The sequence below is a fragment of the Ornithodoros turicata genome, chromosome 2 (genome assembly GCF_037126465.1).
Source record: "Ornithodoros turicata isolate Travis chromosome 2, ASM3712646v1, whole genome shotgun sequence".
Lineage (NCBI taxonomy): Eukaryota > Metazoa > Arthropoda > Arachnida > Ixodida > Argasidae > Ornithodoros > Ornithodoros turicata.
Window position 1 is genome coordinate 92,227,132 of NC_088202.1, and position 27,478 is coordinate 92,254,609.

The following is a 27,478-nucleotide window of genomic DNA, read 5'->3' on the forward strand; positions in this document are numbered from 1 at the left end:
CGACGTGGTTCATTCGTTTGGAATCGTGCGCCGTACAATTTTTGTGACGTATTCCTAAAGAACCGAATTAGAATATGTGTATTGCTAATATCGAGTGAAAAGATACACATAATAATAATAATATTATTATATATATCTTTTCGCCCGAAATTAATAATATCCCATGAAATTTAGACTTTGATTTGACTCGCAAGTTGCGCTTTCTGGGTCGCACTGGGTCTCCCCCCAACTGCCCAACACTCTAAAAACTGAATTTCACCGCATAGCACGCTGTGCGCCAACCATTGCCACGAATGATAGGGTTTCCGCTTCTGATTCGAGGAGAAAGGGGCGTACGCCCTTTTGTGTTAATTACCATACACACAAATTGACACACAAAGGCGTACGCCCCCCTCTCGCTTCGAATCAACTTCAACTTTTCAATAAACACTTTTTGCAATAAACATATTCCCCTCCCCCAATTGGGTTTTCATCGATGTGCATGGGTGGCAGAAAACGTATTCAATGTGCGAAATACCTTTGCGTCCAAATGCGTACACGTCAATGTTGCACTTTTTAAAACTCGTTGAGCTGTGTTAGCATTATCATATGGTGGGACTAGAATGAATGAAGTCATTCTAGTCCCACCATAATTATCATAAGGCCTTTCTGTATTCTGTTGTAGCAGTCGCATCGTCAGCCGCAATCCAACAACGCGCTGTTTACGTCAGCGCTACTCAGCGCGAGAATCAAAACATTCCTCGAGTTCATCTTCGCCATTCAGCCTAGCCAGTTATTAAAAGGGCTACCTTCCCTCCAAACTCACTTCAGTCTCGACAACTGATGACATGAACTACCAGCAGCAGCATTGCGCACCGCGCTGGAACATTGCGACACCGAATTTATTCTGCACGATGGCTACCGAAACACCTCCTGCGTCGTTCGACGGTCTCCTGCCCCAGTCGTCCCTCGGCTGCCGCCGCCTCAGGTTCCTGGACAGGCTACCTTCCCTCCAGACTCACTTGTCTCAGTCTCGACAACTTCTGTTCTTCTGTCTTTTTTTTTTCGCAGAAGCTTTCCCCCACTCAGACTCGGTACAGCATTTTCGGCCGCGAGCTTCTGGCAGCTTATCTGGCGATACGTCATTTTCATTACTTTTTAGAAGGCCGACGGTTTCATGTCCTCATCGACCACAAGCCCCTCACATTCGCCATCCTATCCAAAGCCGCTGACGGCTACACTCCCAGAGAAGCCCGGCAACTTGCTTTCATTGGCGAATTTACCGTTGACATCCGCCACGTCAAGGGTGTGGACAATCCGGTTGCACATGCCCTTTCCAGGATGGGTCTCAACGAACGTTACCTTACTTCCATAACTCGACATCGATTATGTTAAAATGGCCGAGATGCAGGCTTCGGTCGAAGAGCTACGTACGTCAGCTTATACGTTCTTCCACACACTGTCCTTCGCCGACGTGCCCCTGCCCGGATCTCTCCACAAGTTAACCTGTGACACATCGGTCGGGCGCCAAAGACCTTTCGTCCTAGCACCATTCAGGCGGCTGGTCTTTGACAGCCTCCATTCCCTCTCGCATCCTAGTATTCGCGCATCGCAGAAGCTTGTTACGTCGCGGTTCCTATGGCCTTCCACAAATGCTGACATGAGATCATGGGCCCGCAGTTGTCTGGTCTGTCAGCGGGTGAATGTATACCGGCATACCAAGACACCATATCATGCATTTCCCCTGCCAGACATACGCTTTTCAACACATCGACCTGGTGGGACCACCAACTTCATCGCGCGGACATTCCCATGTCCTAACCTGCGTCGACCGTTTTTCCAGATGGCCCGAAGCAATACCCGTCGCCAACATCACAGCGGAGACTGTTGCACGCGCATTCCTGCATGGTTGGATCTCACGTTTCGGTGTACCTCCTACAATAACAACGGATCGTGCAGGCAGTTCGAGTCCCGTTTATTCGCTTATCTTTTGCAGTTGCTAGGGACTCATCGTATCCGAACTACAGCTTACCACCCGCAAGCTAATGGCTTAGTAGAGCGCTTTCATCGTCATCTCAAGGCTGCTCTCTCATGTGCTCATGATCGCACTGCACGGTTTGACGCTCTACCAACTGTCCTCCTCGGGATTCGTACTGTTTTCAAGCGAGATCTAGCTGCATCAAGTGCAGAGCTTGTTTACGGTTCACCACTTCGGCTACCGTCTGAGTTCTTCCAGCATCACGCTTCCAGCGACCTGCACCCGTCTCCTTTCCTCGCCAAACTTCGAAGGACTATGTCGCGCGGCTCCGTCCATCACCACCTCGACGACACCTGCAAAGTCAGCTGTTCGTCGCTTCTGATCTCCACACGTCCACGCATGTATTTATTCGCCGCGATTCCGCCAGGAAGTCACTGCAGCCCCACTTCGACGGTCCATACCGGGTCATGGCACGAACCACGAAGTGGTACAAGCTGTCTGTCAATGGTCGTGAGGACACCGTCTCGTCTGAAACCTGCACATGACACCAAGCCGCTTTCCTCCAAGCCGCAGCACCACTCGGCACCCCCGACCAGCCTTCGTGCTGCTCCCAAACGCGTTTCCTGGAGCCACACACATATAAAGATACGATGATGAGATGGGCCTGATGCCGGCCAGCAGGCTGGGCGCTGCCCCAGTGCAATTTGTAGGTAATGAGAGATGTTTCCTGGAGCCGTCCGTTACGCTGCCCCTGCATTTCTGGACACTTGAAAGTTTCCTTTACGAAAAAGAGGGGGTGATGCTGTAGCATTCGCATCGTCAGCCGCAATCCAACGGCGCGTGGTTTACGTCAGCGCTACCCAGCGCTAGAATCAAAACAATCCTCCAGTTCATCTTCACCATTCAACCTAACCGGTTATTAAAAAGGCTACCTTCCCTCCAGACTCGACACTGTCCTCTCAATAGTACAAGGTTCTACAAAGGTTTTATTGATTGAATTGAACTGCAGAGCCATACATGTCATTTCATGGAGAGGTCCCATAGTTAAAACTAATGGGGGGGGGGGGGACCTCAAGTTGTTGACCAGAGAGAAAGTACTGCATGGCAACTCAGTATCACAGCATTGGCAAATAAGAGTTGCGTGCACTTACATGATTTTACATGAATTTGTAAGGTATCGGACTAACGATAAACAAAAATAGGATACAAGCAAGGGTCAACAGTGAATTAACGATGTAGTGAATTACATGTATGGCATTGGCTCTTGTGATGACCCAGGGCGATTTTGACGGAAATGAGCGATTTTACGTTTCTTATGTGAAGTGGTAATGAATTCCAGTTTGTACTTGGGGGGGAAAAATGGGAGAACTGAGATACACCGTAGATGGGTAGAAATCCAACGAACCGGTAGAATGTAGGAAGGGAGTTGCCTCAGGACAGAAGCCGCCGATATTTCGAACAGACTGCTCTTTTTCTGGGAAAGGGAGTTGCCTCAGGACAGAAGCCGCCGATATTTCGAACAGAGACTGTTGTTCTTCTGGGAGCACCGTACTGAGCACTGAGATACACCGTAGTTGGTTCGACACATGGGAATTTCAAGGAGTTTTTGATAGGAGTTTTGATAGGAGTGGATACCTTGTGCGAGAGTTTGATGTGTGATATGCTTGATTGGTTTTGCAATATTTTATGTGTGAACGGTGAAACACGAAAAGTTATGTATTTTCGAACTGGTAGTATATTCAGAAGGGGGTATATATATTTTATACTTTCGTTTCGTTTCACGAAGAGCATAGTACCGATGCAAGTGCTTTGTACAACCTGAAGGAGGTGTAATGACGTTTGGTATATTATCCCATATACAACAGCACAGTATGATATTCGTAAATGAATAAGTGAATGGTATATGGTTAGTAATGTTTCCAGGGGAAGTATATTGCGCACTCGAAACAGAACAGAGCAAGGTGTTATGTTTTTACATAAGAGGTCAACGTGTCTTTGCCAACATAAATGCTGATCAATGGTAACGCCAAGGAACTTTGTATGAGTCAATCGCTGTACAGTTGTCAAAGAACTGTACCCGGTCATCATCTACAGCAAGATGTTTGTTTTTGTGGGTAAAATAAAATGTAGGTTGTTTTGGCAAAGTTGGCAATTTGTTTGTTTGTTGTTAAACAAGTAGCTAGCTGTAGCATGACGGCGTTTGCTTTAATGTACACTTGAGATGCAGAATTGCCGGCGACAAATAGCGTTGTGTCATCCGCATACAAAACCGTTTTGCATGTTAAGTTGCGTGGAAGGTCGTTAATGAAAACGAGGAAAAGGAAAGTGGGGGATATATTTATTAGAACAAAGAAAAATAAGGAGGAAACGTCACCCAAACGGGACGTCGGCTTGCTATTCCGCAAAGAAAAAAGAAAAATAAGGAAAGGGCCAAGGGAATGGATCCCTGTGGAACTCCAAGTTGAGTGGTTCTAATGTCCGCAATTATCGGTTCAATAGTAACGTACTGATTCCTGTTCGCTAGGTAGCTTTGCATTAAGGTAAGGGGTTTACCGCGTATCCCATATTTATATAGCTCTTACATATGCCTCTGATTCACCTGCCGTGTCGTGGCGAACACCCAGCACATTCTTATGGAATGTGCACTCTAGTGCCCGCAAAGGCGGATACTGTGTGATGGGCTTGCCAGTATCAGCAAGAGACCACTCAATTTAGCTGCACTCATTGGCCCCTATGAAGATCATGTGCTCCATCGACGGGTTCTTCGCCTGTTCATGGACTTCCTGTCGTCCACTGGATTGCTCCAGACGCTTTAATTCCTTCTCGTATTTTCATCATTCCTTCATTATCTTCATATAATGTTCCAGGGTACCGCACCACCGCGGTGAAACATCCGATCTCATCCCCCCGTCCACCCCGTCCTGCACCCAAACCAGTGTGCTGTCACTGCCGCTCTCCTCGGTTTTCTCCGACTCTCAGGACTTGTGAACTGCATGTGACGTTGTTCTAGTGTCTCTTTTCTTCTTCCTTTCCTTCCTTTTGCTTTCTTTCCTTCTTCTTCCTTTTTTTATTTTTCCCTTTTTCCTTTTTGAATAGCAAGCCGGCTCTTTGAATGGCTAACCTTTCCTTTCTTTTTTACCCCCCATCTCATCGTCATAATCTATTGTTGCTGTTGTTGTTGTTGTTAGCTTATCCAAGAGTAGAGTATGGTTGATTAAATCGAAAGCCTTAGTCTATGAAAATTCCTATGGTTAATTGCTTGTTTTCAGTATTCTGCTTAATAGTTTCTGTGGTATCTAGGAGGGCTGCTTCTGTAGATCTCCCTTTTACGAAACCGTACTGTTATGGGGAGAGAAGTCCATGCTTACTGAAAAATTGCTCTAGACGACTCAGAAAGATTTTATCAAATATTTTGGGTAAAAACCGACAGAATCGCGATTGGTGACAACTATTTAGGGGATGTGTCTCTCCTTTTTGTAAACCGACCACCAGTGTGTTTTTCCAAATTTTTGAATGCGTTTGGAAAGACCCCTGTGATAAACGCGGTGTTAATTATGTCCATTATACATGGTCCTAAAATTGTAGCCATAGTCGAAATTGTCCTAGTGTTGTATACAATTGTCTCCTTTCATTTGTAACAAGGGTTTCCCCATTTCCGGCTATTATATTTTTTGTAGCATTACAAAGCAGGGTGAAGATATCCTATTTTCTTATGAAGTTACAAGCTAAATCAAACTTTTACCATTGTACTTTGGTTTTTGCGCCCAGTTTTGCCGTGTTTCGGGAGGTATCACAAAGTATAATCGCCGAAAACGAGAACTTATGGTTGTTAGTGTGCCGTAACCGCGGTGAATGACCCACAGCATCATCATCTCATTTATGTGTGTGTGTGTGTGTGTGTTGTCCTTTGCGACACCTGCACATGTAATTGTATAATTTATTGGGCTCTGTACGCTCCATTGTGCATTGTCCATTGGCTGCTGCGGCCCACCGTATCTGCATAGCCGTGCCCATTATCCTCTCCAACTGAGATAGACGCTTCTATTTGTCTGCGTTGGTGTCACCCTTGGCCCGCCAGCAATGCAAAGCAACTCCTCCATGCAGTGGACCCGTCATTATAATTTAAGATGCCAACTTCCCTCGTAGCTTCACGTCACTTCTGCGGCGTCTGCGACTCAATTTCGCCTTCTCCCCTGTGTTCCTGGCTAGGTTACAGTAACACGGCGCTGTGCCCAGCTACGATTCCCCATATCATCGAGGACTGCAACCGGTACACGTGTGAACGCCGAGTACTTCGACGCCAGCTTGAGCTCCTTGACCACAGACCATTCAGCTTGTCCAAAGTCATTGGCCCATGGAGCTCCCTTGCGCATCACTGCCGGGCTCTTCGCTCCCTTTTTGCTTTCATGCAAGCTACTGCATGGCCTCCTCAAAGAGCACTAAACAGAACTCCGACCTGTCTTCGCTTCGTGCTCACCGTTAATTAATCCTCTCATATAACCTCTTTGAGGTGGGGTAGGGTCTTGTGACTACCACGGGGAAATATCAAATGTCATCATCACTTTTCCATCATTTATTGTTGTTGTTGTGCGTTGCAACTTTCATCAGCCATGCGATCACATGTAAGTAGATTATCTGTGTACATCCACTTTGATGTCAATACAAAGATAAACACACCCTGAATTTTTCAGTCCAATGAGAGGCAAGCACGTCACGCGTGGAAATAAAAACAACATCTCGGTTAGCCGGTTTTCTTCATCAACAGATTTTTCTAAAAACAAAACAATTCAGCGGTTTCTTAAAAAGAAATTCTATACCCTGTGTACCGGAAAAAGCAATCTTCGGGAAACAAACATATTTTTGCGGCACTGCACTGATTTTACAGGTGTTCGTCTTTATCATTTATTTAGCACCCCCACCCCAAGTCGTGTGGAAGACTGGGAAGTAGTGGGTTCGAAACCTGCAACTGGCTGTGCTGTCTGAGGTTTTCCCTGGGTGCTGTCTGAGGTTTTCTGAAAACTTTCCAGAGGAAGGTCAGCACAGTTCCCCCTGAAGTCGGCCCGGGACTCATACTAACACCCCTGTCCCCCACTCCTTCCTGCTGTCCTCTCTCCATCTGTCCACATCTGTACGTCGCTCATAGCCACAGTTGCTTCGCGGCACTAACACGGAATTAAAAAATGGACCATAAGGTTCCACAAACGTTGTTCCAATGCACATAGGAAATAATAGTTGGTTTCGTTTGAACAAGGAGAGGTTGGCTCAACTCTACATAAACAAGACGTCGACGACGACGTTGATCTGTACAGACGTTCGCTCATTCTGCTCCTGCTGCTATACTAAGCCTAACTTCGCTTGCCTGGGGTTTGACTTCTCGTAGTCCACCCCAGGGTTCTTCACGATGTCCGCCGCACTGTCCTGCGCGCTAAGCACCGTAAGGCCCCCAAAGGACCATGCTTTCAACTTCACCGTGCCCGACGAGGCTTCCGTAGATGGCGTCATGGATGCCGTCTGTGACCTGGTAGGTCACGACAATGTACACTCCATTCAACACCAGGGTGGTCTGTCTTTCCAAGTTCTTGCCAAAAATAGGCGAGCCCGTGATACTCTTCTCGAAGCCGCAAAGGTGGTGTATGAAGACAAGGAAGTCTCTCTTGACCCAGTTTCAAGCTCAAGGATCACGTATTTGACAGTCAAAAGGTTACCAGAATACGTGTCGGATGACGCACTTGTGCGGGCCCTTGCACCGTATGGAATAGTGAAGGATCTTTCGTTCCCGGTCTACAAAGACCGCCCAACTATACGCAACGGAATCCGAGTAGTCAAGTTCGATATGAGGAAGCCGGTCCCAAACTTCCTTCTGGTTGGGTTGGACCGTGCTATGGTAGACTACAAAGGGTTAAAGAAAGTGTGCGGTAGGTGTGGCTCGGAAGGCCACTTCCGAGGCGACTGTAAGGTATCACGCTGTGAGAGATGCGGAGTCTTTGGTCATCCAACTGTGGGCTGCCGAGCCCCCTGTCTTCGATGTGGTCAGAGCCATGCCACAATCGACTGCGTTCTGCGTCGGTCCTATTCCTCAGCAGCGAAAGGGGAACACTCAAGGCCCAAGACCCCGTCTCCCGATAATAGAGGTCATGCCCGTGCTCTTGTGGACAGTGTTGCTGGCTTCCCAGTTTTGGAACCGGCAGTGCCTGATACCGGAGATCATGCCCACGATACTGCTGCTACAGCTACCCCTACTTCTGTGGATAGCGTTTCCGACTTCCCGGCTTTGGCATCGGCGGCTGGGGTAACGGACAATGCTGTTTCTCCTAAGTCGGTACCTGATTCTGTGGGCTTGGACACGTCATGCACTCACAAGCTGCCCGACATCACAGTGCCAGTAATTGCGGCTGGCGGTCTTCCCCAGCTCAGTGGCTCTGAAGCAGGCACGGAAGAAAACTGCAATCTGTTGGGCCCAGAGGCCTGGCCAGTGCTTGATGATGACGGGATGGATGATTCTTCAACGTCCCTCTACTCCATCGCGAGTTCGGACGTCGATGAGAACTCCTCTGAGCCTCGAGCCGCAAAACATCAGCATTTGTCTTCGTCTGGGGACGCGGCTGCTGCTCCCATGCCGAAGCGTAAGAAGTGTGGTCGGACGAAGTCACGTACGGGCTCCCCGCCTAGCGTCCACATGCCGCCTGCGTCTGACGGCGAATCATGATGAGTGTATCCAGCTCTTTCATCCTCACTGTTATGGCTCTCCGCGTCATGTCCTTAAATGTCCAAGGGTTCCGGTCGCCCGCCAAACAGGACTCCGTTATTCAGTTCGCTCGCAGCCTGAGCTGCGATCTACTTTTCTTGCAAGAAACGCACTTCACAAGGTATGCTGACGTCTTTGGCTTTACTGCGAGGTGCAACGTCCGCGCGTTTTTCAGCTTCGGGACTGTACATCGGAGTGGTGTGGGCGTTGTGGTTCTCAACCCGAGCCTAGAATCTCATTGCTTTGCGAGGCATGATGCGGAAGGTCGCGCCCTGCGCTTCGACTTCATTATCCAGGGGAAGAAGCTATCGTTCATCACCGTGTATGCTCCATCCCGCACAAGTGACACCAACACCTTCTTTTATCACCTCCGTACGAGTTTCATACCACCTAGTGGTGCCGTCCTGTGTGGTGACTTTAACTGTGTGGTGGATTCTGACTGTGACGTTCGTGGCCCCGGGCGCGGACGCCCAACTTGGAACGCGCGTGAGCTCCGTCGGTTGCTGCAAGAGCACCGTCTGCGCGACGCCTGGACGATGGTGCATGGGGATACATTCGTGGCAACGTGGTCACGTGCAGGCTCTGCGTCCCGTCTGGACCGTTTCTACATACCTGGGGACCTTCAGCCGTACGTTACTGGCTGCAGCGTAATCAGCACTGCCCAGCTCGGCGCTCATGTTAGTGATCATCATGCTGTGATCTTGATTCTAGATGTTTCACAGCTTCCCGGCAGCACTGGGCATGCAGTGCGTTGGCGTCTCGACTCTTCGCTTCTCCATGACGACTATGTTGTTTCGGAGATCAAGGGTAAAATCGCAGAGTACCTAGCAAGTCGGTCGCCAACTCCAGCAGAGTGGGATGAGTTCAAAGTCTGGGTGCGCGACCTCTTTCAGACGTGGGGACGCCGGAAAGCGCGGGCGCGAACAGCCATGCTTGCGCGTTTAGCTGCCAAAATACGTATTGTGAGCAGAGGAGCGCCGTTGACACCCATGATGGAGGAGTATCTCGCGGCGCTGCAGCACCGCTACCGTCTACTGCTTCAAGATTCTTCTGGACGGGCGCGACAAAATTACTTCAGGTCTCAGGCGCTTGCTGGCCCTGGCGTGGTCCGGTACCTGGATTCCGTGCGCCGCACCGAACAGCGTGAGCTTCCTCGTTTCCGAAGACCAGACGGCAGTGTGACTGAAGACCCCGGGGAGGTGCTCGCCGGCTTTGAAAACTTTTTTCGGAACTTGTACACTGACGAGTCTGTCAGCAGTTCGCGAAGCTCATTCTTCGAGGGCCTTCCGGTCCTTCCCCGGATCGACCACGACGCTTTAGAACATCCTCTGCGTTTGGAAGAGCTGGACATGGCGGTCCGACATGCGGCAGTTGGCAAGAGTCCAGGACCTGATGGGCTTTCTTCCGAATTCTATGCTACGTTTTGGCCTTGCATTCGGGAGTTCCTCTTCGACGTTGTTCGAAGGGCTTTCGAAGGTGCCGACTTCCCGGAGTCGTTTGGTTATGGACATATAGTCTTGCTCCCGAAGACAAGCGGCGACCTTGGTAGTCCCGAACACTGGAGGCCAATAACGCTGCTGAACAGCGATTACAAGATAGTGACTTCCGTATTGACCAATAGAATCCAAAATGCTCTCCCGGCAGTAATCCACCATTCTCAGACTTGTTCAGTGCCAGGCCGCACGATGTACACCGCGCTGTCAGGGCTGAGAGACGCACTGAGCTACGCCACTCCACGTGTACCGGATGGTTGCTTACTTTCACTTGACCAGAAGAAAGCATTCGACCGTTTGGTGCATAGTTACATGTTCGCTGTCCTCAGAGAGTACGGGTTCCCTGGATGGCTCATCAGTGCCATCGCCAAGCTGTACCGCAATCATCGCAGCAGCCTGTACATGATGCAGCAGTTGTCTAGGGAGTTCCCAGTCTCCAGGGGCGTACGGCAAGGCTGCCCACTCTCTCCAGCTCTGTTCACCTTGGCAATTGATCCCCTGTTATGGAACATTGAGACCAACCCGTGCATTCGCGGTTTTCCGCTTCCCAGATCCGGGGAATGGAAGGTCAGTGCGTACGCTGATGACATCACGGTTCTTCTGCGGGATGCAAGCTCTGCGTCTGAGGTCCTTCGAGTCTACGAGTCCTATGCTGCACTTTCCGGTGGGATGCTCAACTTCGCCAAGACCAAGTTGATGCCACTCGGGAGCTTTTCTCCGTATTCATCACTGCCTTTCCAGTTCAGCGCGTCACTAAAAATACTGGGCATTGTGTTCGACTGCCGCGGCCCAAAGGTCGATAACTGGTTCAGGGCGCTGGAGGAGCTCCAGACGAAGTGTGATGCGACACAGGCATTTGACCTGTCGTACTGTGAACGATCGTTCCTCGCACGTACTGTCTTACCGGGACGCTTGTGGCATCTTAGTCACGTTTCTATTGCCCCACGTGCAGTCGTCGTTCGGGTGCACTCTTGCCTCTTGTCATTGTTCTGGAGAAAGCGGAGAGGCCCTGTCCTACGGACCATGCTGGCATTTACGAATTCTAAGGGCGGGATGAGCCTTCCAGATATCGGGCTTATGAATCGGGGCATCGCTCTCAGCACCACGTTGCGAATTGTGCACGCTGAGGAAGACTCGCCGGCGAAAGTGCTGCTCACCTACTGGGTGGAACTCCTCGGGCCAAACCCTGTCAGTGGTTCACGGGCGGTAGCACCATTGGGGTTTCACGCCGCGGTTCATACGTACTACCAACAGCTCTCGCCCCTTGTTCCTGATGGCAGCCTCGTTGCGGCTTCCCCCTCTTCGATGGCTGGTGCGCTGTTGCTGGACTCCGTGTCAGCGAGCGAGAGCCTTCGAGTGCGTGTTGAGCAGGCGTCAAACATAGCATGGACGGTGTTTACATGGCTCCCTGGATTTCTGCGGGACACCATGTGGTCTTTCGCGTGGGGCGTGCAACCCACACGGGACCGCCTGTACTCGTGGCACGTAACAGCGACAGATTTGTGCCCTTACTGCAGTGAACGTGAGACAAACATGCACGTGTTGTTTGCCTGCCGCATTGCTCGCGTCTTTTGGAACCTTGTCCGACGAAGCACGAACATAGTATGCCCAGTGCGCTTTAACCAACGTCACCCACACCGCCTTAGTGTACTTCTCACAGCTTGCGGCGCGGTTGTGCTTTGGGAGGCTCGTTGTAAGGCAGTCGCGCAACGTCGTCGAGATGTGCCCATTTTTTGCTTGGTGCGGAGAGCGCGCATACTGCTCACTAGTGAGTTGCAGCGGGAACTGTTCGCTATTGGAGATGACAGGTTTCTTCGTCGATGGCGCTTCCATCCGTCGCTTTCAGCCCGAGGTGGCTGCGTTACGATCAAGGGCACGCCGCCGTGAACTATATCATATCATTTCATCGATCACCATGTTGTAAATAACCGTTGTACATAATCGTTGCGTCATCCTGCAGCCCCTGAACATGTGACCATACCTGTCTCATACCTGTCTCATTAAATTTTCCTATAACATAAACAAGAGCGTTTATTTTGAACACTTCTCTTCTTTTAAGAAACGCATTCTTTATGTATATCAACACATGCCAACTGCGCGATAAGATATGTCACGCGCTCAAAGGACACATGACGCCTCTTGGGAGGCATTTCGGAAATCCCAAAGGGTCGGTTGGCGTGATGACATTTTCCGTTCTATATTCTGCCCGTGCAGCCGTATATGTAGGTTACGCCAGAAAAGCTGCGGTGGAAACCCCATACAGAGGCAGTCACGCAAAAACAGGGACACGTCCTTTCATGCGGCCGTTTTGTATTACACAGCAGCGAACACCCTCGTTAAAAATACATCCTTCTCTTCGCCCGACACATGTATATGTGTATCCTGTCCAGCATACACACAAAATTACGCGAAATTACGTGCTCAACTGCTTCGAAGTGAGTTTTACTTTGGCCATCCCGCGTTTATTTGCAGTTTAAAGCAAAATTTTCAGAAAGCACGTATATTATAGCTGGACAGCGTAATCGCCATCACGCACAAAATATGGTGAGTTCACCACAGTTGTACCCACTGTAACAATGCTTTTCGCAGCTTGTCGGTACACGTATTCCATTGATTGATTGATTGATTGAAAGAAAGAAAAAAGTTCCATTCATTCCATTCCATTCATATAGGAACACAGAACCATTTTAGCACTTTTAACCGTTCACATTATTAATTCGCGTCTTCCCGCAGTGCAACTGAAGGGAGAAAAACAAATATCAGCGCATATACATATTTCACGTGACGTGCTTCAATTGTGCGCCACTTAGTCTGGAAAACCCCGGACGCACCTGTCTGTTATGCATGCGATCGTGATGCAGCTCTAGAACTTCTGTATTGTTTCTTTTTCGTTCTGTGTTGCACAGTCGCCCGAGGACACCTCAGTTGTTCTGCGAAATACATAATTTCCACTTCATTCTCATATTACTTGTCTAATATCTGTGATAGGGTAGGGTAAGGTACAGCACCATACCGGTGAAACAACCCATGCCATCGTCATCATTATTGTAGGCTTATTATACTATTTTTGGAGTTTTTAACTCTCTAGTGGTTAAAAAATACATATGACTGCACTCTTCTTTATTTTGGTGAAACATGGCAGTCGTCGAAAAAGTCAGACAGCGGCGGGATCCGAAACACGCATCGCTCGATTACTGGTCGAGCGCCTTGAATGAAATCGACCACGTTGGCATCCGCTTTCTGACGATTTGCCTGGGAGCCTCATTTGTGTGTTCCAGCCCCAGAACAATTACTTTCTATCATTTTCTTTATTTAATCTTGATGCGAATCCGTGCCATTTTCACATGCTATGCACACATAGTGAATAATTCCAGTCGCACACTGTGGAAGAGACTTCACTGACCATCAATATTTCCAGTACATTTATTATTCGTCGGTGTGTCCGAACGTTAAGTTTTCATCTGTGTTATTTAGTGAGTTTTAGTATATCGTACGCTGTCGCCTTTGTGCACGCAAGGGATAGCGTTGATGGTTCTGCGCACGTGTAAGACATAAAATAAGCTCTGCGCATTGCGCAGAACCACCACGCTATCCCTTACGTACGCAAAGGCGACAACGTACGATATACTAAAACTCACTATTGAATCTGACATTTTTCATTTCCATCCGTGTTCCTCATAAGACGTTGCACGACGACGTGAGAGGAGGATTTCCCCTTGTTTCCCTCTCCCAAATGCTCTACCAAAGGTACCATTCTGGGGGGGGGGGAGGTTGAACACCCAGAACCCCCTTGCTACGGCAGTGCCTCACAATGTTTAGAAACATGTCGGCAACGAAACATAAAGCTTGAACAACACAGGAGTGTGTCCATCAGGAGGCAGACGAGGACGACGAGTCTGGCTCCTTTGTGCGCTCTTCAGTTGTTCTCTTAGGGCCAGTTCTCACTTGGCGACGCCCGACGCGGCGTCGGGAGCGGGCGGCGGAAGTAGAGGCGCATTTCCGCCGCTCCGTCAGCGCGCATGATTTTCATCACAGTGGCATTCCGTCGTCCAAAGCAGACGAAAAATCAGGGGGCGTGGACTTTCTGTGTCACCTAATTGGTCGCCAGCTGTCGTTCTCGGCAGCTCTCGCCGACGTCGTGAAAGAAGTTCGGCATGGCAGTCTTTTGGCTCGACGTCTCTCCTCTCCCGACTCCGGAAATGCGTGTCTAGTTCCGCCGCCCGCTCACGACGCCGCGTCGGGCGTCGCCAAGTGAGAACTGGCCATTAGCTCACCCGAGTTTCCATTGTCACTGACGCATAAAGGTTGATGACGTTAACATTGCCTTCAGTTTGAGGTAAAACACAGGACAAGAAGAACACTCAAGGCAATGTTAACGTCATCAAGCCAACACCAGCTAGCCTGTCTATAGTCCTGTTATGTACAGCTCCCGTCAACCTTAATAATAACACGAAAAAAAAATATGGTATCGTTCTTGTGCGCAATTACAGCAACCCTTGGGGCCATGAGGAAATCTTAGTTGAACAACATTATTCTGTTAGTTTAACGCGATAATTTTGTGCACTTAACATTCCCCCAGTGCCACTAGGGCGACTGTTATGGCGCTGGGAAATGAGTTTTCTTTTTCCCGTGTTATTATTAAGGTTGACGGAAGCCGTACATAAAGCTGCTACAACGTAACTTTACTAATGACCCCCCCCCCCCCCCCGCGCCAAATTTTTCTAGTTCAATTTTTTGTGCAATACAACACCATTCTTGCAATCCTGGATAAACCACTACCTATCGTGAGTGACAGGCCAATATTACGAAGGGTCTTGCCGTTCATGAGCGTGTCAGTCATAATGTATTGATGTACTGCTGTTTTTTTGGTTAGCGTCCCGAAGCAACGTTGCGTCCTGGGCCCACCTCAGGGGGAACTGTGCCGACATTCGTCTGAAAAGTCTTCGGAAAACCCTATTGCTGTTATCTTACGGGAGAACTTCAAATATGACAGTACAGCGCACTGAAGTTCGAATCACTTCATTTGCAAAAAAAAAAAATATATATTTGCTGGACTGTTTAACCAAAGTAGTCATGCGGGGTAGTTGTGGTTTCAAGCGCTGCCTTGCATCACTATGCAATTTGCATAGTGATGTAAGGCAGCGCTTGAAACCCGGACGAAAGACTCAAATATACCTGAAGAAATAAAATGCGAATCGATGGAACTTCCCTCACAGATTCGATGAAACAACTTGCATGCGACTAAATGTTACAGAACAGTTCCTTCGTCAGTTTGTCTAATTTCCATATTGTACTTTGAACTCAATCCCTCTATTTGACGTGCGGGCTTTGTAAACACGTTTTCAGACTGATCAGCCGTGTTGTGCAAATTCTTTCGTTCGTGTTTCAAGCGGTACCCTACGTCACTGGACTTTGCGACTTGACGTGCTTATGATTCAGCCAAAATCTCAACTTCCTGGGCATTTCCGCAGGCAATCGATGAGAATTCAGACGTTCCGTTGAATTCCGTGCAACTTACAGGGAACACGCGCATGATTAAAATAACACACTTTTTAAAAGGGACACAAAACCACGTATGAATTAGAAACAGTCCGACTTCTTTTGTACTCAGTAGTGTTCATTGCTGTCCAAAACATGAAATATGCTACAAGTGTGGAAGTCAGTGCCACCTTCTTAAACACGCACTATTTTGTGTCAACTTTTTTTTTTTTTTTCGTATAAGCAGTTCACAATACATTTGACAGAGAGATAGAGAAAAGAACAGGTAAGCAGCCGAGAAGAAGCTTCAACGCCAAGATGTTGACACATTGCGCAAACTACTCTACTCTGCTACTCACAAATTCACTTCACGCGTTGGTTATAGCATGCATATCGTACTTTGCGCTCAACTAGCTGTGTACAGCCTTGGAGTGATTTGGATTTGGAGGACTAGGACAGGAGCCATTTCGCTTTTCCTCCAGTGCCCTGGAGGTCGCTACTGACTTCGAGGCAGTCAACGGAAGTAGTGGTGTCATCGTGCCGACTGGAAGCGCACTCGATGAATTGCGGACGCGTCCTGTCCTTTTCTCATCAGCGGCGGCGGCTTCAGGATCTTTACCGTCTTGGCACGGGGATCCACACTTTCAGGAACACATCTGCCGACGGCTAGCCGGTTGGGTATAAAGACCTAGATATACATACTGAAGGCGAAAAGACGAGGAGCAACCAGCTATACATTGGTTTTCACTCACTCTCGTTGGCAGAGGATAGCAGGTGTCAGTGGTACAGTTCTTATTCTAGAAAGACTCATAGTAGGAAACCACCAAATGTGTTGAAAGTAGAAGCACAAAAAGTCAAGTTTATCTGTTATCGCTCATCCCTTTTGTCATCATTGTCGTCATCTTGTTCGTGCTGTGACGTTGCCCATTAACGTAAGGTCGACTACGACAAGCCACGCCAACCGTCCACAATTATTTTTCCCGTCACTTGCTATGTAAGCCGAGATTTAGCCATTCATCCAAGCACACGTGCGATCTAGCCCGATCGAATCTGTTCCGAGAACGTCAGCATCTCCTGCACCGCAATCCGGACAAGGGTTATTACATCGGTCAATAAACTCTTTTCTTATATATATATATAGGTAACGGGGCCACGAAGTTTTACAGTTGTGGAAGGAAAAAGACGCGGACAACAGATTTTAGGGAAGTTAGAAAAACTAGTTCATTTAAAGGGACCATGAAATGATTTTCGCGAATTCCGAGTATTCTGCAGGAAACCGTTCTCATGATCTCTCACTATCGTACACACATCGACTTTTTACTGTATTCAGTACAACGGGGGCGCAGTTATCAGACAAAAATAGCAGGGCGTGACCGCCTTCGAAGCGGGCTTACGTCATCGCCATCCAATTCTCTCATCCAACTGTGAACGACGAGGAGGACACACCCCGCAGGACCATGTGGGTGCATGGTTTCGGTTTGGACAAGAACGACGTTGTATATCTGCCGTCGAAATCACTTGAAATATGGCGAAAGGCAAATTGTCAGCAATGGAGATTATGCAACACACACAGCGTCTGTGGATCGTACGGTACTCAGAAGCTCGTAAAATGTCACCGACGGAGCTATGTTCTGACGAAGAAGAAGTTCAAAGAGGAAAACGTGCTTCGATAACCATGCTGACAGTCAACGGCTATATTACATTTCTCGTAGGATTCTGTGTCAACGGTTAGATACAATCTTGTCTCCAGGTCAAATTAAAACATATTTCATGGCGAAGTATGCAAGCTTGTCTGCAAATTTTGCAGTTTGCTCGCAAAAGCCTGTTCACGAATCGGCAACATGTTCCGTGTATGATGTCACGGCCAGATCGCCTCGGAGGCCGGCCGTAGAAGCTGCCGTTCACGGCCGTGGTTAATATAGATTATCTTCGGTATTTGAACCATTTTTAACTTGATATTTCACAGAGTGAATGCTTTAGTACAGGGGAACAAATTAAAAATGATCGTGGGCTTGTCAAATGTCCTTTCATGGTCCCTTTAATGGGCAGAAATTAAAAGTTGAATGAAAAAAATGGGTCGACGTTTCGACAGTGGCACTGTCTTCGTCAGGACAAAAGTCAGTCCGACTGAAATGGAAATGTCGAAACGCCCTCTCCCTTTATTTCTGCTAAAGGCCGCCAGGGTGGCTCCCCTCTTGCTCCGCCGGTCGAAGCGGCGTTCCAGTTAACTCTGCTTCGAGCTGTACAAGAGATGACTAAAGAATGGAAAAGCCAACGGAAGATCACAGCGCCTTCCGGCAAACATGAGATAACACCAATAACACCTTACGCACAACACCTTATCAGCCATGCCGTTCGCCCTTATCGATGAACATATTTGTTTGGACAAGAGCATCGCGGTGGGTGTGCCTAACGCACATCATTCCTAACTTATCTGACGTGAATCAAACACCTGCATGAGATTACGATCTGCTGACTTGCACAAAATTCCTGTCAAACAGCACAAGTGTCACGTGGTTTGATGAGCCAGGGATTTTCCCAACGCCCCGCCGACACTGGGGAAGAGCTGTGTTGTCATCCGACCAATGAGCAGACCAGGTCACATAATCGTTTTTGACACGCACACATTTACGGCCGTTCAACAACGAAATCACCTATAGGCAATCACTAGTTGAACATGAGAGAGGAGGTTGCCTGACAATACTAGTCTCGGACATTGTATAACTGTGACACAGAAAGAGCAAGAACAAAACAAACTTGCGGTAAAATAATGTCCAGTCGCTGATGAGTGAGGTCCCTCGTCGAAATGACATGCGAAGTTGAAATGAAGAGTCTTGAAGAAAAGTCCGATTAAAGTGGCTGACGATGAAGGTGGAGCTTGAGCAAGGAAACACTTTTTGACAGATTGATTGAAGACTACACCAGCCCAATACTGGTGGCACTGCATCGAGGCGCCCGATACGCCAGGAGAAAAGAGTCAGACTTCTTCGTGAGCTAGTCTGATACCAACTAACTACAGTTGATTATTGTGTCCCACTTCGAGACTAGAACACACCCCTCCATAAATCTGCCGTCCGTCTTGAACCCCCGCAAGTGTGCGACATTCCTACGTCTCATTGCGAGCCAAGTTACTCGAAGGCCCGAAATTCGGACAGTACCCTGCAGGGAAACCGTTCTTGGAATAACACGTGTGCCAATGGCTGCTAACAGAGTGCGAGCCATTCGCGCAATTTCTTGCCCGTGCTGCCGTAACGGACAGATTAACGACTGAGAAAATAACTGCCATATAGTCGTGTGTCGTGTTGCCCTTCGTTTGAGGACAGTGACATTTTCCCCCCCACTTAGGATGTGTTTTCAGGAGAAACACGTTCATAAAACAGTCTCGAGACCGATGGGCAACGCACCATCACACCTAGATTTACACAAATTACAAAATCAAGCTCCGTAATAATTGCACTACCAAACTACCAAGACAGGATAACTCATACATTTGCAGGAACAGTTGTGCTTTAACATAGTACCACGATATATATAAATCGTAAAAGTACGTAAGAATTCAAAAAACATCGACCCATAAAAGCACAATCAATTAAGACCATAGCACTCAGACTCGTGATGACGCAGTGCATATTGAATCTATGAACGCTTATTTTATTTCTTCCTCCATTTTCTGTTTTCGTTAAAACCAACCAACCAAAGTAATAACACACGCATGAATGCATACACGTGGATATTATACAAGCAATAATATAAGTAATTCGAAGACGAAAAATCAAACGTGAAGACAAATTGGCGGTTACACAGTCATGCAATCAAATGCGACTGGGGGCAATCGGCCCCTATACGTTATCGCTCCCACAGAATGTACCCGACAGAGAAATCATATTCTTGAAGATTAGGTCCTGCAAGAGTACTCTCTGCTTAACAAGTTCACATCTGTCGAGATGTTGCGCAGGGCTGTGATCGGGAAGCTGCCGAGACAGCATTGGTTGACGAAACGGTTTCGTTGTGCACACAACGACGCACAAACTTCTTCAACAGATTTACGTGGAATACTTGCTTTGTGGCTCCCACGTCCACTTCGTAGTCCACATCCCACATCAGTGGCGGATCCAAGGGGGGAGGGGCGGTTGGGCGATCCCCCCCCCCCCCTAAAACGTCAGTTTATACATTGGATTTCCCTCTCCCCCCTCTCCCACTCCGTGCTCCGACAAAGAAACAGCCCCCCCCCCCACCCCACCAAACCGAGGGTCTGGATCCGCCCCTGTCCCTCATCATCATCATCATCATCCATTCATCTATGTTGTTGTTATAGTCCACTGTACCCTTTCTGGCCGTCCCTGTAAAGGGGCCTTTCCAATGCCTAAATAATTTATTATTGTCTGTTTGAAAGTTTGAAATAGCACTGCATTTCATCTCCTGGGGAAAGTTTGCGCTCGCGGGCTTTCACATTGTAGTTCTTGCGGTGTCTTGAAATTCGTCCCTTTGTGGTGGCTTTCTGACAGTTGCTCTTCTGCTTCTCAGTCTGCTCAAGGGCTGAGATAGGTGTTTTTCTTGTCGCAGGTATTTGACCAGTTTCGGGCCATGCAGCGGCAGCTGCATGAGTCGCAGTGGGCAGCATATACGGTGCAGCGTGTGTTTGGGGAGATTCAATTCAATTTATTGGTTTACCACATTACATAGTGGGACAGCAAAGCTAAAATTTATCGGAAGTAACCTGAACAAGGCCATATTGCTGCTGAGCACTATAAAGACGAGGGCATAGAGTGGGACACAACACATGCGCTAACTTCCAACACTTTAATGATGCCCGACAGGTTTCATTAAAGTGTTTCCCTCTCTTATGTCATCGTCTTTATAGCGCTCAGCAGCAATATGGTCTCATACCAACAAGCCCAAATTCCGTCACTCTTCTTGAACAAGGCTCTGCCGCCCAAAGTTTCAGCAGCATACATCATGCAATATATTATACATACAAACCAAAAATAACAATCACTATTTATGTCAAGCGTGCATCAAGATTCATGATTCAATATTCGTCAAGATGCAGAGATCATCGTATTTATATCAAGATCTGCACCTCTTTAGAGTAATCTCATTTACCGTCAATGTCAAAGTAAGCGATGTCATATTTTAGGAAAAATTCTTCCCGGGAACAGCACTGCAATAAAGGGTACTGCCCCTGGTTTCGCCTGCATGGTTGTACACACCATTGTAGTAACAAATAGAGCGACGTTATTCTCAAATTCAAATTCTCAAATTTTACTTTATGCGCCCACGAACAGCGGTAGCCTTAGTAATGGTGCACAACTCAACTGATGGAAGACTGGCAATTAACAAGTAAAAAGTCATAGTTCTTGGAGCGTCCTATTGTGTGTCATATTGACAGCGGTCTGCAGCGGCACCCCTTCCCCTTTTATTCTGCTGCGAAATAATTCGGAAGCCCCTAGTATTTAATTTATTTCTTTATTCTGGGAATGAAAGAGGGTTGAGTAGCCTTTACTGCTTTGATCATTGCTCCCACATTTTTTCCGAACTCCAAGCCTGAAAGTGGACAATGAGACGTTTGAATTCGCTTACAGATAAAGACATTGTCACAGGAATATATTTTGGAGGTTGTTTTGAACCTTCTCCCTTTTTATTTTTTTACACGGATAAAGAAAGAAACGTTCAGAGAATTTCCTTCACTGTCAGCGGCAGCGTTGCGCTGATTGTCTAAACGGGCTGAACTGCACGGGCTTGCCCGAAAACCCGAGCCCGGCCCGTGGGCCGTGCCGGGTAAACCTTTCTTTTTGCGGGCCTGGGCTTTGCTTGGGTTTGACCATTATGGGCCCGGGTCCGTACATTGCCGCTCTAGGTTGGATTCGAGCTGTATCACCCCTCTGTTATTAGTTATCACGCTCAAATTTTACAGCCTGATACATGGGCCGGGTTGCCTACAAATTTATCGGGCCGGGCTTGGCCCGAGGAACTTAGAATCCTTCGGGCTTGGGCCGGGCGGTTAAATCAAAGGAAGGTCGGGCTCGGACCGGGCCTAGAACCAAAACTGCGGCCCGTGCAGTGCTCTAGTCTGACCACGGCAAACACTGTAGCGAACACTAGCGAACACATATGGCGGACACATCTATTTCTGGTTTCATGCGCCGGCGGCGTACACGCCATCTTCCGAACATACTCTAAACTAGTGAGCGGCCACTAATGTGTACGAACTACTGCTTCGTACGAATTGCTAGAAAAAACACGCATTTTTTTCTTTGTTGTTCATTAGTAGACACATGAGAATATTAAGGTTGGTAGGGAACAGGTTTTAATGTAAAGTGCGGAGCATTCACGCAGGACAGCGCGGTCTTAGCATTCTTACAATGGCGGCGGAGAGCGAAAAGAAGCCTTCGAAGAAGGAAGAAATTAAACGTCAAGCCCAAGAACAGAATATAATAGATGGGTTCAATCAACTACGGCAGGAACAACGCTCACTTACAGCAAAACTTATTGAGCTCGAAATGGATCTCAACGAACACACGTGAGTTAATTCCACAACCCTTCTTCGAAGCAGGTGCTCTGTCGGTTGCGGCGCTAGACTTTGTGTGTGGATGAATTTCTTGTCTGAACCGACGAGTGGTATATGTATAAATATTATTTGCATACATACCACTGTGGTAGAATTTTGCAAACGACGCGATCGCCTAAAACGGTGTGCTATAAAAGTGATGCGCCGAGTACCATATTCATCCACCACATGGTTGGTGTTCCAAATGACAATTCTGCACGTGCACTATAGCCGTGTTCAACCTACTAACGGCATGTCTCGCGCTGTAGAGGAGCCCCCCCCCCCCCCCCCTTAATATTTATTTATCCTATAGCAACATGTAACGCCTTCACTGGGCGCCGACATTAAAACTGTTCGTTTACGTCGAGCTATTGCGATATACACGCTGTGTGTGCAAATAAAGTCTACCCACGTCTGTGCACATAACCCGTTGCAGGGATACTTGATTTTTACGCCCTGAACAGAGTGTGTGCAGATAAACTCCACTGGCTCTCAGGTACAGGTTGGGGCAAAAGTTTACGGAACGCGCGAGCGGTGCACTTTTTCTGGGGTACGACACCCTAGCGGCCACCGGAAGCGGGTGAGTTCACTGTTTCGGAGGGGTTGAAAGATGCGCTGTTAGTGACACACAGTGGTAGCTTCCACATCCCAGACACACCCAAGCCCCCAAGCGACACTGGAACTACCACTCTGTGTCGCTAACAGCGCATGCTTTCACCTCTCCGAAGCAGTCAACTCACCCTCTTCCGCCGACCGCTTGGGTGTAGCACCGAAGAAAAAGTACGCCGCACGCGTATTCCGTAAACTTTTGTCCCAACCTGTACGTGTGCAAATACCAGTGGAGGTTATTTGCACACATCGTGTATATCTGTGGTTGTACACACCATTGTAGAAACGAATAGAGCGACGTTATAGTTCTTGGAGGGTCCTGTTGTAAACAACTTATTGGTATATACTGCCTCTGTTTGTTTTTTCGCAAATGTTAATTATGTAAACTCGGTTAAAAGAAACCGTGCTGAATGCCTTTGGGAAGACAAGCATTTACACATCTATTACACTGAGATAGGAATCTGAGGCAGTGTAAAATAGGTATACAGTGCACAAAAACACAGGACGAGGAGAGAGAGCACAGGACGCAGCGCTTGTGTCCAGTGCTTGTCAAGCGTAAAGTAGCTCACACGATAAATAAACGAGAAAAAAAGAAAAAAACACTTGGGCGAGTGATTTATATTCCATACTAGTGATTTATCGGAGTGGTGAGCGTGCAGACATTTTTCATGTACATCTGCTTGACAATTCTCTGGCAGAACTTTGTCCTGATGAGCAGCACTATAGCAAGCCGTCACACATACCTTATAGGCGTATGGTGTTTCTGTGCCAAATTTGAGCTGTAAGTTCACAGTGATAGCATCCATTCCCTTGCCTTGAATGATTGGTGAATTGTTTCTGTTCGCAGTCTTGTTGCAGATGCGCTCCAGAAGGTCGACGGTGACAGGAGGTGCTACAGGATGATTGGTGATGTCTTAGTAGAGAGGACCGTGAAAGAAATTCTACCGGCTGTTGTATCAAACAAAGAAAAGGTAAGAATCATATATCACTCCGGATGTCCCCTTGGACCTGCATATGTATGCACTTCCGTTCAAAATTTCTCTGATGTTGTCACTGGCACTTTATATAGCAGCAACCCCTACTTTGTTCATTCTTTTGTGTTTGTGGTGCTTACAATATCAGTAACTGTTATACACATAGCCCACATGATAGCCATAAGAGCATAAGTAAGCATCACTCATGGATGAGGGTATGCGACATGTGAGTGTCCTTAGCTACCTCGATAGCACTGCCTACACTCGGCTCTGTCAAACAAAGACAAGTTGATATTGTCTGTTGCTCTTTAGACAAACTTTCAAAACCCACCTGTACAGACAGTTCATGGTAATGCTGTTGCGCAAAACATACGTCAGAGTCAGGGTGTCGGAGCGAACCGAAAACCGGAACCGAAAACCGAAAAAAAACGCTATTTTGGTGCGAACCAGAACGGAATCGAAACCGTATACGTTTTTTTCGCTCAGGAGGGAAACCGAAAAATATATTTAACGGTTTTCGGTCCAAGAAAAAACTTCGCCGGTTTGGACAACTGATAGGCGAATGAAACAGACGTCGTGTGCTCTGAAGTCATGTCATGGATACTATACGAGGGTTACGGTTACGGTGGAATGTATGTCGGTATACTATGACCCTTAGGCTCCCTTTGTAATGGTTTATCGTTCGCGCACGCACACAGACTTCGAGGTACACGTGGCTCTCTAGCAATGTGCCGTAGTGGTCGTTTTAATTTGATCCCCGCAAACTCTCCTCAACTAAACAGCGACCCAAGGGGGCTGCATAACGGCTTCTTTATCAGTAATGTCGCGCAACGCGTCCCTTGTTGGAGTGCAGCTAAGTTGAATACATTTACTTATCCGCGAGCGCAAGCCCGTGCGAAGTGGCAGCTCTTTTGTGGACAGGACACGAAGAAAATAAAACTGAGCCGTCGAGCGCGTTTGTGAGTGAAGGTGTTCCTCGATTTGCATCCTACTCGTGCGATGGTGCTTGCTGGCTAGACAGACGTTCGGATGGGACGCGATCGCTCCAATCCAGCAAGAAAGTACTTTACGTATGACATCACAACAAACAAGTCCGTTTGTAGCATGTGCTTCAAGAAAGGAGAAAGCCCATTTGAACAGACAGTAACCTACAGGAACCAGGAGCTACCAATTTCACAGCTGTCTATTAATATTAAATACCATGTATGTGGAATAAACGGGTTTACATTTTGTAGCATTGATTTTTTTTGTGGGGATGAATATTCCCAGCAGAAGCAGAACCGGTATCGGATCGTTTATGATGTAACCGGAACGAAAACCGGAATGAAAAATGTTTCGGTTCGACACCCTGGTCAGAGTTCATTTTAGAGATAATACAGCATAGATGTGGGCAAGCTGGTGGATGAACTCCAACAACACAAGCACCAGAACAAAACACTTACAACAAAAGCACTTCAGCCTACAGCAACCAGAAATCAATCACAGCTAAGGTAGATAACAAAAAAGTGTTACAGAAACGTTCAGGCAGTAGCGTAGTCAAAAAATATTTTCGGAAGGGTTCTATGGAAACCTTACGTGATTCCACCCTCAGCTACCTTTGCAAGGTATATTGGGATGGCTGGTACATGAGCTGTATATTGAGATGGAGATGAACAGGAAGACAAACACAATGAACTTGCACTGTCAACAGCCATTCCTCCCTCTTTCCCCTTTCACAACTGTGCTACCAAAGGTATGACTTGGGGTTAAACCCCCCCAAGAAAACGTGATCACCAGTGATCGACACTCTATGGACACAATAAGGGAACAGTTAAGCTTTCCCGTTCTGTCCACTGGTGCTTGTAGCCTCAGGTGTTATGCATAGACCCTGAAGTTTTCGGGTTTTATATTTTTCCAAATTGGGGGGGGGGGGGGGGGGGTAGAAATCGGGTCAATAAATTGATGTCGAAAATTCATGCAAATTCGGGCAGAAAAATTACCATCAGACTAAGTTCAGGGAGAAATTAGGCATTATTGTAGAATAAACGTTCACTGTACCGTTTATCCAGAGTGCCAGGAGTAAGGGCAGTCGCATATTTTGTGAGAAACTAGTATGTCGATGCCTTGAGGTATCTAGCCTAGGTGCAGTCTTGCAGGTAGAAATCGGGTTTAACCCTAGATAGGTGAACCTCAATTCGGGGTGCGAATTCGGGGAAAAATCGGGTTTAACCCTAAAACATCAGGGTCTAATTACGCAGTAGTCATATCAGATGCTGCCTTTGCTTTGTGTCTGAACGCGTGAGTAAGTGACAGGATATGGGTATAAGGTGTGCGAGTTCTCTGTAGGGTTTTGTGGAAAGTGTCATATCAAATGGCTCTGCCACAATGTGGTGAGCTTCATTTGTATGCTATATTTGTTTGTTTTCAGATGGCAAAGGCAGTTGAAGGCCTCAACCAAAAAATTGTAGCGAAAGGACAAGAACTCAATGAGTACAGAGAGAAGCATAACATCCAAATCAAGGACGGGCCCAGCGGTCCCACGAGACCCCAGCCAACTGAGAAGTCCGGTTCTAAACCTGCAACTGGAGTGTTGGTTTGAACCTCGTGAACTTCAGGGCATTCTGTTTCATACCACATTATTTCGCTGTGAACTCTTAACGAAAAAAAAAAAGAACGTTTTGCAAAGAGTGTACTGAGACATTGTTCTGGTATAATGTACCGACACCACTTTGCGTGCAGGTGCGTGCTATGGATGTTTCCAAATTCTTTTCATCCCTTTAGCTAACTTATTATGTTCGGCGAAAACAGTGTCCCAGTAAAAACGTGGGTGCTTTTGGTTTTGTACCTCTGCCTGTTTATAAAATAAGATACACATAAAACAGTATCGTTAAATAGACCGTAACACCTGTGATGACACTGTGATACATGTGTCTCATTACATGATGTACACACTGTACTGCATGCCAGAGCGTTAAAGGAGCAATGAGGTGACATTTAACGTCACTCAAAATCCTGCCTCGTTTGTCAAACTGTCCACCAGGAGTCACCATGCAAAATATTTTATGCTCTACGGCGCGTTATAGCTGTGCAATCGAATTTACAAAAAACGGGCAGAGACTTAGCTGTATACGACCGACTCGGTTCTTGCGTGACTTATTGGATGCTTTGGGCCTTGTTTTTTTGTTTTTTCTTCGCAGCTTGCGTGACGTTAATCAGAAGAAAAAAAATTGGGGGGTCACCTCAGCGCTCCTTTAAAAAAAAACGGCGATATACAAACCCTAGGACGCACATACACCTCAAGATCTGATGTTAGAGGTGCGAGAGCCAGTCGTTTATCCAGAATCCCAAGCACAGGGGGTGTTGCAAAAAATTGGAGTGGGGGTCATCATTATTACAGTTATGTCACAACAGCTTAAAGGGACGGTCTCGTACCCCCTGCCCCTTTCATAAAGTGTACCATTCAATTGCCCTTTGTTGAAAATGAAATACTGCTAATTTACCCGACAAAACACGCCACAGTTATTAAATAACCGAATTAAATTGCTAAAGATTGCAGAGCATGCCGCGATCTGTGTTGGCAACAATAAGAACGGCTACGTCGCCCTGCGGGTAAGTTCGTGATAGGATACAGAAATCGTCTGCTTTCGCGCGCGCGCAGTGCATCGGCGTGAGCAGACGACTTTCAGAAGTTACTGG

At 47.4% G+C, this 27,478-nt stretch overlaps 2 protein-coding genes across 2 annotated transcripts in view; both read left to right on the forward strand.

Annotated features, from left to right (window-relative positions):
* The window catches only part of LOC135385788 (galactosylceramide sulfotransferase-like), a 435,824-nt gene that overhangs the window by 97,799 nt on the left and 310,547 nt on the right, over window positions 1–27,478 (forward strand). The gene's annotated exons all lie outside the window — the stretch shown is intronic.
* LOC135385789 (prefoldin subunit 2-like) lies at window positions 21,998–26,626 on the forward strand. The gene is made up of 3 exons (XM_064615306.1): window positions 21,998–22,193; window positions 23,677–23,800; window positions 26,211–26,626. The coding sequence occupies exons 1-3, from the start codon at window positions 22,036–22,038 to the stop codon at window positions 26,379–26,381; spliced, it is 453 nt and encodes a 150-aa protein (XP_064471376.1). The 5' UTR covers window positions 21,998–22,035; the 3' UTR covers window positions 26,382–26,626.